At 38.1% G+C, this 14102-nt stretch overlaps 3 protein-coding genes across 3 annotated transcripts; 2 read left to right on the top strand and 1 right to left on the bottom strand.

The window, feature by feature from the left end:
• Positions 1 to 1294: 1294 nt before the first annotated feature.
• On the top strand, positions 1295 to 3127 carry EV154DRAFT_587301 (cytochrome P450; the record flags this gene model as incomplete). Its single annotated transcript, XM_051606804.1, has 3 exons — positions 1295 to 1828; positions 1896 to 2906; positions 2964 to 3127. The coding sequence occupies exons 1-3, from the start codon at positions 1408 to 1410 to the stop codon at positions 3125 to 3127; spliced, it is 1596 nt and encodes a 531-aa protein (XP_051458396.1). The 5' UTR covers positions 1295 to 1407.
• Positions 3128 to 3248: 121 nt separating this feature from the next.
• On the bottom strand, positions 3249 to 7691 carry EV154DRAFT_206255 (IKI3 family-domain-containing protein). The gene is made up of 5 exons (XM_051594362.1): positions 7144 to 7691; positions 6994 to 7075; positions 3706 to 6933; positions 3505 to 3653; positions 3249 to 3424 (listed from the first exon to the last, which is right to left on the bottom strand). The coding sequence occupies exons 1-5, from the start codon at positions 7459 to 7461 to the stop codon at positions 3326 to 3328; spliced, it is 3876 nt and encodes a 1291-aa protein (XP_051458395.1). The 5' UTR covers positions 7462 to 7691; the 3' UTR covers positions 3249 to 3325.
• A 316-nt stretch (positions 7692 to 8007) lies between these two features.
• EV154DRAFT_442263 (DNA-directed RNA polymerase II subunit RPB1) lies at positions 8008 to 14086 on the top strand. Its single transcript, XM_051596981.1, has 5 exons — positions 8008 to 8270; positions 8339 to 8490; positions 8558 to 8756; positions 8811 to 8881; positions 8940 to 14086. Exons 2-5 carry the CDS (start codon positions 8404 to 8406, stop codon positions 13896 to 13898), a joined length of 5316 nt encoding a protein of 1771 aa, XP_051458394.1. The 5' UTR covers positions 8008 to 8270; positions 8339 to 8403; the 3' UTR covers positions 13899 to 14086.
• Positions 14087 to 14102: the final 16 nt, after the last annotated feature.

The following is a 14102-nucleotide window of genomic DNA, read 5'->3' as shown; positions in this document are numbered from 1 at the left end:
GGCGGAAGATGCGAGAAAAATTATCACCTGTAGAAATATTTCTATAAAGGCTATAAACGACAGGAAAAAACCGCACGAATATCTTGAACTTAATTTTTTTTTTTTCAAAAAAAAAGGGTTGCATATCGCCAAGTAACTCAAATAAAAATTAAGATGAATATTAACATTTACATTGTTAGTCAAAACTGCATACGTGTAACTGTAAGAAGAGGGAATTTTCTACGCCTCTGCCAAAGAGTAAGTCTTCAATCATTTAAAAAAAATATGGATGTTTGTGTAGACTTCACAGTTTTTATCATATATAACGGCTTAAAATATGGGTAATTAAATGCACCAAATAGCAATAATAATTCACCAAGAGGGTTTGGAGATCGGGCTGACCTCACCTTTAAATACCTGTCTTCTGAGGTAGCCTTTGTTGAAATAAGTTTAGTAAACCACGGAGAAAAAGGAATAAAAGAACTGAAAGAATCGAAGTTGAAACCCCCCGACATGATGCGTAGCTTTGCAATCAGATGGTGGACTTACCAAAAATCAGTATCGTTTCATTCATTATTGTTGTATTTGAATTATAATATATATATATACCTACTTGAGATTTCTTTATTTGAAGTTCCTGGTTTGATGTGTTTACGTTTTGTATTTTATAAAACTATATTTCATCAAAACTAATAACACATAACTATGATAAATGTATGTAAAAGTGTCTATTGTTTTAATAAAATTCGTATAAGACATTGGATATTTGGCTTATACTTTAAAGTTATAAATATACTACTCTTTTAACACAAAGAAAATTAAACATGCAGGTATATTTTTATTTGATTATTCTACATAAAGATATAGAACCGTTATTTGGTACTCAGCCAAAGTCTTTCAATTATGCCCTAGTACATGATTTTATAAACACTCGGATACTTTAAGCATTTATACTCACTCCGCCACTTAATCAACTTGAACAACGAAATATACAACTAGCATTAAATACTGAGCATAAGGCTTCCGATATCATAGCACAATGTAGATCCGCACATGTTATATTCACAATATCAAAATGAAATAGCTAAGTACAAATAAGTCCGAAAGGAGGTATAATAGTCTTTAGATATACGAAACTTAAGTAAATTATATAGATATTTGATTAGTTACTGAAAGAAGAAGAAAAAACTCGAGCGTGGAATTAGTCCGTATAAATTTGCTGACATATTTACGATATTTTAGCATTGTCTGTCTGAGTAGAAATTAAGTTACAAATACGTTTTTACCGATAGAACGAGCTCGTTTAGGGGGGGGGGGCGAGAACAAATATTACTTGCAGTAAGCTTTTTTTAATCCTATAAAACGACATAAAAAAAGTAAGCACGAATCTTTTTAACTTCATAGCGTAATTTCTTTCCTTATTAAAAAATGAATTGCATCAATACATTTTTCACCTACACATCTATTAGCAAAACTGTACAGATTGTCAAGCAAATCCTCACCAACAGTAGACCAGCCAATATTTGTAAGAATTCACAGAAGAGCGATTTAGTGCTTATCGGTGCTGCTATGTTCATCACTTTCTATAGCCTTTCCGATTACTTCAGAGTAAAAACTTCAAGGTTAAATTTACCTCCTACTGCCGCTTACAGCCTTCCTTTCTTTGGCCATAATTTGTACCTGATGTTCATGCCTTCCAAGTTTCTTGATTGGTGTAACAACGAATATGGAGAAATTTATAATCTCATCCTTCAAGGCAAGATGATGACCATAACAAGTGGAAAATTAGGGGAGGAAACCTTGAAGGCTGATTCTGACGATTTATCAATAGATCAAGGAATTGTAAGGGGTAGATAGCAGACCGATTACAAAATACTGGCAGCAGCTAATGTACTAATCACCGTATTTCTCACTAGATGTTCTCCACCTCGATTATGTATTTGATTTAAATATTCTTGATATCAGCTTAACGGCAAATCCTGCTGTAGCTAAAATGCTGATTCCCAATTACAGAATGCCCTTATATGTTTCCGGTATTCAATACGGTTTAAAAAATGCTTGCCATACTTTGTTGCAAGAAAAATTAACCATTGTACACAATCCCAGTCATTTTTTTCAAAAATTCATTGCTTATGCCAGTATCCCCAGTTTGGTTGGTGATGAATTTGCCTTAAATGTTGAAGTTGTAGAATCTTTTGCTAATTTTACTGGAGATATTATTAAGAACGTTCCTTTATTCATGGTTGTTCCAAAATTTTTGCACAAATCTATCCTACCGTACGTGCAATCTTCTAAGTACCACGAGAGAGTCATGCTAAAACATGTAGCACCTATTATCCATAAACGTCGGGAGGAAATGAGACGGGCTAAGCAAATTGGTAAAGAGCATGGTCTTACTGCAAACTTTTTACAAGGCCTTATCGAATACGAGACAATAGACCAGAATGGTATCAAGACTCAATTGTCTCCTGAACAACTTTCCAAAAGTGTTTTGCTTGTAGCGTTTGCATCAGTCCATACAACCTCCATGAACTTGGGGTTTTGTATTTATTGGTTAATTGCTCGCCCTGATCTTTTGGCTAGATTTATTGAAGAGATTGAGCGCATCCTCCCCGGAGATACTCCTGTTTCCAATACTGCTTTGACTAAAATGAAATTCTTAAACAACTTTACCCGTGAAGTGCTTCGTCAAGGTAGTGATAAATTAGCCAACGGCAAAAAAGTTATGCGTGATTTTACCTTCTCCAATGGATACCAAGTCCCAAAAAATGGTTATGTTGCATCTACTTTTCGCCAAATGAACTTTGGTAGCAATAGCACTAGAGAATCAGTCGATGAAATGGATCCCGATATGTCTCTTAATAAGACAAGCACTACACCTGCAAGAGATTTTGTCTCATTTGGTGCTGGAAAGCATTTATGTCCAGGTAAAATACGAAATACGAACGACTTGTAAAAATTTAAACTAATGCTTATCGATATAGGCCGATTTTTCGCAGTTCAAGAAATCCAAATGGCCCTGGTACACCTCTTTAAGAATTACGATGTTAAGACAGTGAGTGGAAAGCGTCCCCAGCCTGTTTGCTATGTTGCTGGGTATATGGTAACAAACTGCGAAGATCCTTTAGTTTTCACACTGAAGAAGTAAATAAAATTATAGATGCGACTTATTTTAGCGCTACAAAATAGATCGTTCAAAAAGATAGTACCATTCCACCTTGTAAAATTGACATTTAAAAATATTCACAAGTTCTGAGATAAAGGTATACGTCGTTCCATAAAATAATTACATGCGCGAACTTTTTATTTATCTTTGTACATTCAACACAAACGTCGCTTATATTTTTTATAAGATTTGCAATTCCCAATCGACCTTTGCCATCACGGGCTTCTCTATAACCTTTGGGTTGTTTTTTGCTTCCTCATATTCTTCCAATGTTGCATACTATTATTTTTTTAGAAAAAACAAAGTTACAATCGTTAGATTTTACTGAGAAGAGAAAGAAACGGATGGATTTTACTTACCAAACTAACGGTTAATTGTAATGGAACAAAAATGACAGGAGCTTCAGCTTCGAGTTCCTTGAGGAATTTTCTGAATTTCTCCTGAATAGCTCTAGCCTCCTCAACGTACTCAAAAGGAACAAGAGCACGAATTAAATTACCAAAATCATCTAAAGCCGTGTTAGTGAAAGTGCTTCGATAGTTAATCTTTGGGATACTTACTCTGTAAATTGCTAGCCTTTTCGTAAAGCTTTTTGAGAGAATTGATGATATATTCTTCCTCAAAGACGGTACCCTTCTTACCACGAGCTCTTTTACGTTCTTCTTTTCTTCTAAGCTTAGATGTTTTTCTTGTCTTTGCAGATCCTTGAGAGGAAACAGAAGACACTCTCGAAGAGGCATTTGTATATCTTGTAAACTGACTGTACATGGAAGTAGTGTCTGAGAACATATCAATGTTATCCAGGGATTCATCGTTGGCCATGGGGTTATCCATCGTCTGTTCGGGTTTGCGAGTGCGAAGCTCAACAAGACGAGCAGTTTGCTTGTGGAATTGAGCCATTGTCTCATCTAAATCGTCATCCATTTGTGTATAGCCTTCGACAAGTCCGGGCTTAACATGGGTTTCAATAAGATCAGAACGATCATGGGTGTACGAGATACGTTCTGCTTCCTTCCAAAGACTACCCTTTAACAGACAATCGACAACTTCTTCGATATCCTTAGCGTAGTCCTTAGCAACAATAGCCGCTTCTTGGAAACGACGCTTGTCCTTCAAATATTCAATCATATCGTAAGCCAAAGCGTGAAGATCCTCATCAGTATATTTCAATTGCTTAGCAATGGAGAAAGACTCTCTCCAACAGCCAGCTGAACGGTAAGCCTCCAAAGCTTCAGCAGGTTTGCTTGCCATTGTATAAATTATACCAGCCTCCTCGAAGCTGTTTTTGAAAGCCAAATGACCACCATACACCTCCAAAATAGCCAACTTTTGTTGTTTCTTGTGTGCGTATTCCTCAATGGCAATAAGATAAAGATCGTGCTTTTGCATGTATTCAAGTAATTCGTCAAAGTGTTCATCTCCAGCTAAGCTCAAATTCTTAATTGCCTTTTCATAACGCTTCAAATGATCGTCAATCTTATAGCGTTGATAGTATTTCTCGAAATTCTTAAGTTCTTGTAAGAAAGGAAGATATTCCTTAGGATCCATTTGAGCTTGTTGAGCAACCATAAGAACAAGAGGGAAGTTATACATACCCAAGGCAACATTATAAAGAATATCAGATTTACACAAGAAGATGGTATATTTTAAGGCTTCTTCAGCGGCAGGCAAGTTTGTTTCACGGAGTTCCGATAAAAGAGCCATGGCGGACTCAATATCTGGGGGCGAGCTTCTAACATACGTGGAGAGAATGGATTGAATATAATGCTCACGACCAAGTTCAATGAGCACATTTCTGACAGCCTCACAAATAGTATTAACCTTGTTCTCAACACCTTGGGCAGCAGTCATTTGGTCAGCGGTACGTCCACCGCGACGGTACATAGTAACCAAAGTATCCTCATTTCTAAGGTTAGACAAAAACAAATTGAGGTAATCAACTTCGGAAACTTGTTCGATAAAAGTGCGAATGTTCTCCATAAAACGTTCGGGGCTATCATCATAAAGGATATTCAAATCAATTCTGTTTTTTCTACAAGCAATAAATGCAGAGCGGAAGTTGAGAGCCTTCAAATCTTCGCGGATAGTAGCAAGGACAAATGCACGAGGACTGATGGTTTCAAGATTACCACGGGGCATTTGAAGGACAAGGGATGGCTTATGTTGAGTGGCCATCACAATCTTGGATCCACGTTCCAGACGTCTTGAAGTTTCATCATATGCATCGCTTGCTTCATCAGAGAGCTTCAAATTTTCGAGAGTAGAACTGTCCAAAGATAAAAATCTGGCAGAATGACTTGTGGTGGAGAAAACTAACCAGGTACCACGCAAAAAGAACGAAGTAGCTTCAGAAGAAATGAGCTTGTCATTAACGTATAATTTACTACGGTCAGTTAAACCAATGATAGCACGCTCAGTCTCTTCAGGAGTCATACCAACGCGAGCAGTAGCGATCCAAGGACAGAAATCAGGCAATTGAGCGACCTTGTTTATAAGAGATTGATCATTTTCAAACTCGACGGTGTATACTGATCCATTAATGTCTTCCACAATTAAATCTTTGGTACTGACATTGAAATAAATGCGCCCGGCATTTCCATCAAAAGGTGTAGCAGTAACATTCAACTCTTTACCAGAAGCAAAAGTAGCAGTACAGAAAACATCGGTTTGTAACTCTTCATCATATTGACAGAAGACAAATATGTTTTCAGCGATCCAGCACAAATGTCTAATGGGATTTTTAGCAAAGCTTTCGTTGGATGATGTAATTTGGGGTAAAGCGATATCTCCAAGAGGCACAGCATTACCGTGACCCTTGACAGGAAGATCAAATAATTGGATCTTTTTGTTGGTGAGAACAGCCACTTGTAAACCAGCGGGATCAGGACCGAAAGCAGCATATTGAACATTACCATCGGTAGCTATAGACAAAGCACTCATTGGAGGGGGGACATTTTGATAGCTAAATGGAGTTAAAAGTAATTGTGCTCCATCTACTACAGAGACATAACCAGAGTTGGATTCGTCAAGAGAAGTGCTAGTAAATACTTCCCAAGTATAGGCCAGTCTGTGATATTCACCATCGCTTGTAAACATATGGGCAAGTAAAGCATTTTCGACATCCCAGGAAAATCCAGTAACATCTCTACCTTCAGATAATACAATATGCTGCTTCATATACCAATGGTAATTTTTTGTGGTCCATAACTGAACTGTTTTTTGTAATTTTCCATCGGATTCCTCAGATTCGATCCAAATAGCAAGTACAGTTGAGTCAGCGTTCCAGGAAACTTCTAAAACTTTTTGTTGCTTATCCTTGGTCTCTCTCAATGTGAATTCGCCATGTCTTAAACCGTTTCTTTCGAAAAAGACAATATCGTGACGGTGAGGTAAACGTTGACTAGAAACAATGATATTTCCAGAGGGTCTCCAACTTAAAGCTTGTTCCAATTTATCGACAGGTTCGGTGGTATTTTGTAATGTACCTTCACGGTTAAACATACGAATAACACGAGCAGATCTGCTGGGATCAACATCTGAAATAGAGAAAAAAGTACCATCACCTCTCCATGATACACGGGGTAAATGATCATCGTCAGCTGAGGTACCGAATTTGGTGGGGTCGACCTTTTGTTGAGCTGCCTCTTTGCCTGCTGTTCCATGAAATTGTGTTTCTTTACTACCCCATCCGACACTATGTTGAACTCCCTCGCCTTGATCTTCAACATGAAGGTCGAATTCTGTGATTGTATCAAAATCTTGTGTCATTTCTAAAACCTTTTTTTCGCCTAAATCATATCCACGTTAATTATCGCATACATGCTTTGACTTGTTTTAATTTTTCTTACCTGTCACTAAAACTACCAAATCTTGATCAGGACTCCAGCACATGGCCTGAATACCAGAATCGACAGAACCCATAATTTCCATCTACAATAAATAATACCATGAGGCATTAATACCGGTGATTCATCAAATATCCATCATATACCACTTACGGCTTCTTCTCCCTTTTCGAAACGTTCTTTACTGAAAAGCATGATATCTCCATTGATAGTACAAAGACAAACGACTTGTAAATCAGCTAAAAATGTAAAGCTAACAATAGTGGAGGCGGGGCAACGGCCCACTTCTACAAATGCACTTGAATCACCTGGAGCTAAACCAGTGGCAGCCACACGAATTTGAGAGTTGACATCTTCAAATGCGACGTAAATGGTCAAGGATTCGGGATCGGTGGTGATGAATGAGTTTCCTTCAATTCCAGAGCTGGTAACCTTGGAAGAGGTATGTCCCAAAAGTTCTAAATTACGCATGTTTGATCAACAATGAACTTTTTGGCTGTTAGAAAAGAGACAAGGTGGAAAACCTAACCGTTAAATTTTTCAAGCAAAACCCAGAAAGCAGTCCAAAAAAGTTGTCGGTCTGGATATCTCTGTGGTTCTGTCAATTGGCTTTGCTTGAAAGCCCACAACATAGAGTCTAAAACCAGTAAGAATTCGGCTGAGGCGTTTTTTTTTTTATGTTTTTTACTGTATGAACAGTGGAAGCGATCAAAAAGGATACTGAGAAATTAATGCTATGATGAATAAATATGTCATATGTAACACGAAGTAAGAGGACCTTGGGTATTATGGCATTGTGAATCAATCTGATATATCAAAATTAACCAATTCAATGTAGCGTCTCAAGATTTATCATTCATCTATCAAATTGTGTTGATGCATTATCTAATAGAGTGATTTGTCCTGCAGAAAATGTAGTGCGTTTACTTTCCGGACTGCTTGCAGCCGCAGTCTGAAATTGCTGAGGTGACGTGGAATGCGGTGGATAAAGAAGTTTCTTTTTTTTTTCCAGTTTTATGAAGATTAGCCTTTTGTTCGAACCAAATTTTTTTTTTTTTTAATTTGTGTATTCGAACAAAGATTCCCCTCCCCACTATTACAATAATCTAAACTTTTAGTTTTATTTTATTGTTTATTATCTTTTTTTATACACACCATCTTATTTGGTTTTCAAAAACCTAAAAAGAACTTTTTTATTAGAAAAAAACAATCCTTTTTTTTCTAATTTATTTGTTGTTTTTGACGATCTCCTTTTTATATTTAGTGGATTAGATAACAACGTAATTTAGTCAACACCACAAACAAAACCCTCAAAAACGAAGTAAAGCTCAATCTTTTTTTTTTATAGTGCTTTTTCGTGAATTTTCCTCAAAAAAAATTTTTCTATTAAAAACAACAAAAAAATAACAAAAAATGAGTGGACACCCTTTTGCTTTCTCCTCTGCACCTCTTCGACGTGTAGATGCTGTACAATTTGGTATTCTCTCACCTGATGAGATTGTACGTGCCAAACATGACAACTTTTTTTTCTTGGATCTTGGTTTTAATCCATAATTTTTTTTAATAGAAAGCAATGTCCGTTGCGAAGGTTGAATTTCCTGAATTGTATGATGAAGGTACTCAAAAGCCTAGAAACAATGGTCTGCTTGATCCTCGTATGGGTACAATTGATCGTAATTATAAGTGTCAAACTTGTGGCGAAGGCATGGCTGAATGTCCTGGCCATTTTGGGCATATCGAGCTTGCAAAGCCTGTTTATCATATTGGTAAATGATACATATTTGATATATGTTCTCGATATATTAACCTTTCTACGATAGGTTTCTTGACCAAAGTAAAGAAGATTCTTGAATGTGTCTGTTTCCATTGTTCAAAGCTCAAGATCGATGATGTATGTATTATAACATGTTATTTATTTATGCTTAGTTACTTACGAAGTAAACGAATAGACCAATCCTCGATTTATCAGAGCAAGAAAGATCACTGACGCTAAAACAAAACTTCGAGCTGTTTGGGATCTTGCGAAGACAAAAATGACATGTGAAGGTAGCGATGAAGCAGAAGATGGACTGGAGGAAAAGGAAGAGTTCGACGGTGGTAAACGTAAAAGTACTCATGGTGGTTGTGGTTATAAGCAACCTCTCATCCGTAAGGACGGTTTAAAACTTTATGCTCAATTCCGTGCTACTCCCGGTGACGATAATGCTGGCGAAGGAAGACAACAGTTGACCGCAGCAAAAGTATTGCAAATCTTGAAAAATATTACTGATCAAGATATTCGTGATATGGGTTTATCCGAAGAGTTTGCTAGACCTGAATGGATGATCACTACTGTTTTACCTGTTCCTCCTCCCCAAGTTCGTCCTTCCATTCAAATGGATGGTACCAGTCGTGGTGAAGATGATTTGACTCACAAACTTTCTGATGTTTTGAAAGCAAACGCAAATGTCAAACGTTGTGAATCCGAGGGTGCTCCAGTCCATGTAGTTCAAGAATTTGAACAACTATTACAATTTCATATTGCCACTTACATGGATAACGATATTGCTGGTCAACCTCAAGCTTTACAAAAGTCCGGCAGACCTCTTAAGTCTATTCGTGCTCGTCTTAAGGGTAAAGAAGGTCGTCTTCGTGGTAATCTTATGGGTAAACGTGTTGATTTCTCAGCTCGTACTGTTATTACGGGTGATCCCAATCTTAATTTAGATCAAGTTGGTGTACCTCGTAGTATTGCTCGTAATTTGACTTACCCTGAAATCGTCACCCCCTATAACATTGATAAGCTTCAAGTCTTGGTCCGTAATGGTCCTTTGGAACATCCTGGTGCAAAATACGTCATCCGTGACAATGGTGAACGTATTGATTTGCGATATCGTAAACGTGCCGGTGAAATTCCCCTCCAATATGGCTATAGAGTTGAGAGACATATCAATGATGATGATGTTGTCATTTTCAATCGTCAACCTTCTCTCCATAAAATGTCCATGATGGGTCATCGTGTTAAGGTTATGCCCTATTCTACTTTTCGTTTGAACTTGTCTGTCACTTCTCCTTACAATGCTGATTTCGATGGTGATGAAATGAATCTTCACGTTCCTCAATCTTTGGAAACTAGAGCTGAAATCACTGAAATTTGTATGGTCCCTAAGCAAATTGTCTCTCCTCAATCAAACAAGCCTGTTATGGGTATTGTGCAAGATACGCTTTGTGGTATTCGTAAGTTTACTTTAAGAGATTGTTTCTTGACCAAAGATTTGGTGATGAACATTGTTATGTGGGTTCCTTCTTGGGATGGTTATATTCCTCCTCCTGCTATTCTTAAGCCTAAGCCTATGTGGACTGGTAAACAAATTGTGTCTATGGTCATTCCTAAGGGTATCAATTGTCAAACTTATCATTCTACTCATCCTGATGGTGAATCTACTCTGATTTCTCCTGGTGATACTCGTGTCATTATTGAGAATGGTGAATTGATTTGTGGTATTGTTTGTAAAAAGACTGTTGGTACTGCTGGTGGTGGTCTTATTCATACTATTATGAATGAATTGGGTCCTGAAGCCGCAAAGAATTTCTTGGGTGGTACTCAACAAGTCATTAATTATTGGTTACTTCAAAACGGTTTCAGTATTGGTATCGGCGATACTATTGCTGATAAAGTCTCCATGGCTACTATTACAAACATTATTTCTCAGGCCAAGCAACGTGTGCAAGAGGTTATTATTACTGCTCAACAAGATAAGCTCGAAGTTCAACCTGGTATGACATTGCGTGAATCTTTCGAAGCCAAGGTCAATCAAACTTTGAATAAGGCTCGTGATGATGCCGGTAAAATGGCTCAAAACAGTTTGAAAGAAGATAACAATGTTAAACAGATGGTAATTTCCGGTTCAAAGGGTTCTTTCATTAATATTTCTCAAATGTCTGCTTGTGTCGGTCAACAAAATGTTGAAGGTAAACGTATTCCTTATGGTTTCAAGTTCCGTACTCTCCCTCATTTCTCCAAGGATGATCATAGTCCTGAATCTCGTGGTTTCGTCGAAAACTCCTATTTAAGAGGTTTAACTCCTACAGAATTTTTCTTCCATGCTATGGGTGGTCGTGAAGGTCTTATTGATACCGCTGTCAAAACTGCTGAAACTGGTTATATTCAACGTCGTCTTGTTAAAGCCTTAGAAGATGTTATGGTCAAGTATGATGGTACTGTTCGTAACTCCCTTGGTGATATTATTGAATTCTGTTATGGTGAGGATGGTATGGATGCTATGTCCGTCGAGAGTCAAAAGTTCTTCTCGCTCAAGTCTAATCAAAAGGAATTTGAGAAGCGTTATAAGATTGATGTTATGCACAAGGGCTTCAGAAAGGGCGCTCTTAACTACAATGTCCTCAAGAGTATTGAGGGTAGTGAAACCGCCCAAGCTTATCTTGATCATGAATTCTATCAATTGTCTGATGATCGTAACAAGTTAAGAACTATCATTTTCAAGAACGGTGATGACAAATGGCCTTTGCCTGTCAATCTTGCTCGTTTAATCACCAATTCTCAACAAATTTTCCATCTGGATCCTCGTAAACCCTCTGATATCCATCCTCTTCAAATCGTGGATGGTGTAAATGCTCTCGCTCAACGTTTGCTCGTTGTTCGTGGTTCTGATAAAATCTCACATGAAACTCAAAAGAACGCAACATTATTATTCCAAATTTTGCTTCGTTCAACCTTTTCTGTGAAGCGTGTTGTTGAAGAATTCCACTTAACTTCTCAAGCGTTCGAATGGATTCTTGGAGAAATTGAATCACGTTTCTTGACTTCTATCGTTGCACCTGGTGAAATGGTTGGTACTATCGCTGCTCAGTCTATTGGTGAACCTGCTACCCAAATGACCTTGAATACTTTCCATTATGCTGGTGTGTCCAGTAAGAATGTTACTCTCGGTGTACCTCGTTTGAAGGAAATTATTAACGTCGCAAAGAATATCAAAACTCCTCGTCTTGAAGTCTGGTTGGATTCTGAACGTTCTCGTAATATCGAATTGGCTAAGGAAGTACAAGTTAACCTTGAACATACCACTCTCCAAAAGGTTACATCCGTCACAGAGATTTACTACGATCCTGATCCACGTGAAACCGTCATTAAAGAGGATGCTGATTTCGTCGATACCTATTATCAACTTGAAGATGAAAACTCTGCGTTTGTTACTCGCGTATCCCCTTGGTTACTTCGTATTGAATTGAACCGTGGTATGATGATTGATAAGCGTCTCAACATTACAGAAGTCGTTCAAAAGATTTCCGAAGAATTCCGTAATGATCTCCATGTTATTGGTAGTGATGAGAATTCAGACAAGTTGATTATTCGTTGTAGAGTGATGATGGACGAAAATGAAGACAAGGATATGGAAGATGACGATGGTCGTTCCGAAGAAGATACTTTCCTTCGTAAATTGGAAGCAAGTATGTTGGGCTCGATCAATCTTCGTGGTATACCCGGTATTAGAAAGGTTTACATTGTCGAACGTAAAGAAACTGTTCTCAATGATAAGGGCGAATTTGAAACTACAACTGAATGGGGTCTTGATACTGATGGTATCAATCTTCAAGAAGTCATGTGCCAACATGGTGTAGATGAAACTCGTACCTATTCTAACAACACTGTTGAAGTTATGGAAGTTCTCGGTATCGAAGCTACCCGTAAGGCTCTTCTCAAGGAATTACGTAACGTTATTGAATTCGATGGTTCTTATGTCAATTATCGTCATTTGGCTTTGCTTTGTGATGTTATGACTAACCGTGGTCATTTGATGGCTATTACTCGTCATGGTATTAATCGTGCTGAAACTGGTGCTTTGATGAGATGTTCCTTCGAAGAAACTGTCGAAATTCTTATGGAAGCTGCCGCTGTCGGTGAACTTGATGATTGTCGTGGTGTAGCTGAAAATATTATGTTGGGTCAAATGGCTCCTCTTGGTACTGGTGAGTTTGACGTCATGTTAGACGAAGAGATGTTACAGTCTGTCCCTCAAGATCATAGACAAAACATGCAAATGGGTGTCGTTGGCGATCTTTCTGGATTTGCTACTCCAGGTCCTGGTTTCATGACTCCAAATATGGCAACGCCTTATGATACTCGTTCTCCTGATTGGGTTGATTTCTCGCAACCTTCATCCCCCAATGAGCCTATGTTCTCCCCCATGGGTAATTCAGGTGCTGCAGGTTCTATCACTAGCCCATGGCGTGGCGATCTTAGTCCATATGCGCATAGTCCTAGTTATTCTCCTACTTCTCCAGGCTACTCACCATCAAGTCCTTCGTATGCTGCCTCGCCTGGCTATTTACCAACTTCTCCCAACTATTCTCCTACTAGTCCTTCTTACTCTCCTACTAGTCCTAGCTATTCACCTACCAGTCCTAGCTACTCTCCTACTAGCCCCAGTTACAGTCCCACTAGTCCTAGTTATAGTCCTACCTCGCCTAGCTACAGTCCTACCTCACCTAGTTATTCTCCCACTAGCCCTAGTTATTCTCCAACAAGTCCTAGTTACTCACCTACTAGTCCCAGTTACAGTCCTACTAGCCCAAGCTACAGTCCTACTAGTCCAAGTTATAGTCCTACTAGCCCAAGCTACAGTCCTACTAGCCCAAGTTACAGTCCTACTAGTCCAAGTTACAGTCCTACATCACCTAGTTACTCACCTACTAGTCCAAGCTATTCACCTACCAGTCCTAGTTACTCACCTACTAGTCCTAGTTATAGCCCGACTAGTCCAAGTTATAGCCCTACATCCCCCAGTTATAGTCCTACATCACCAAGCTATAGCCCTACATCCCCAAGTTATAGTCCTACCAGTCCTAGTTATAGTCCTACTTCTCCCAACTATGGTTCTGCTAATGGCAATAACAAAAACAAGAAATAAGCTACTTGATATGTCCGCAATAATTATACTTTCTGAAAAGAACAAAAAAATACACCCTCCACCCCCTCTCATATACAAAAAAAAATATATATTTAGTTCATGTTATTCTTTATTAATCTCGGGTTAATAAATTAAACAAAGCAAGTGTTAAGTTTTTTAATATTGAATAAAAACACTTCATGTAAAAATATTAAAGGTTTTAAT

Source organism: Mucor mucedo (genome assembly GCF_025094135.1).
Source record: "Mucor mucedo strain NRRL 3635 chromosome Unknown EV154scaffold_38, whole genome shotgun sequence".
NCBI classification, from domain to species: domain Eukaryota; kingdom Fungi; phylum Mucoromycota; class Mucoromycetes; order Mucorales; family Mucoraceae; genus Mucor; species Mucor mucedo.
Note: the sequence above shows the minus strand (reverse complement) of the source record. Positions and strands in the feature narration are given on the sequence as shown.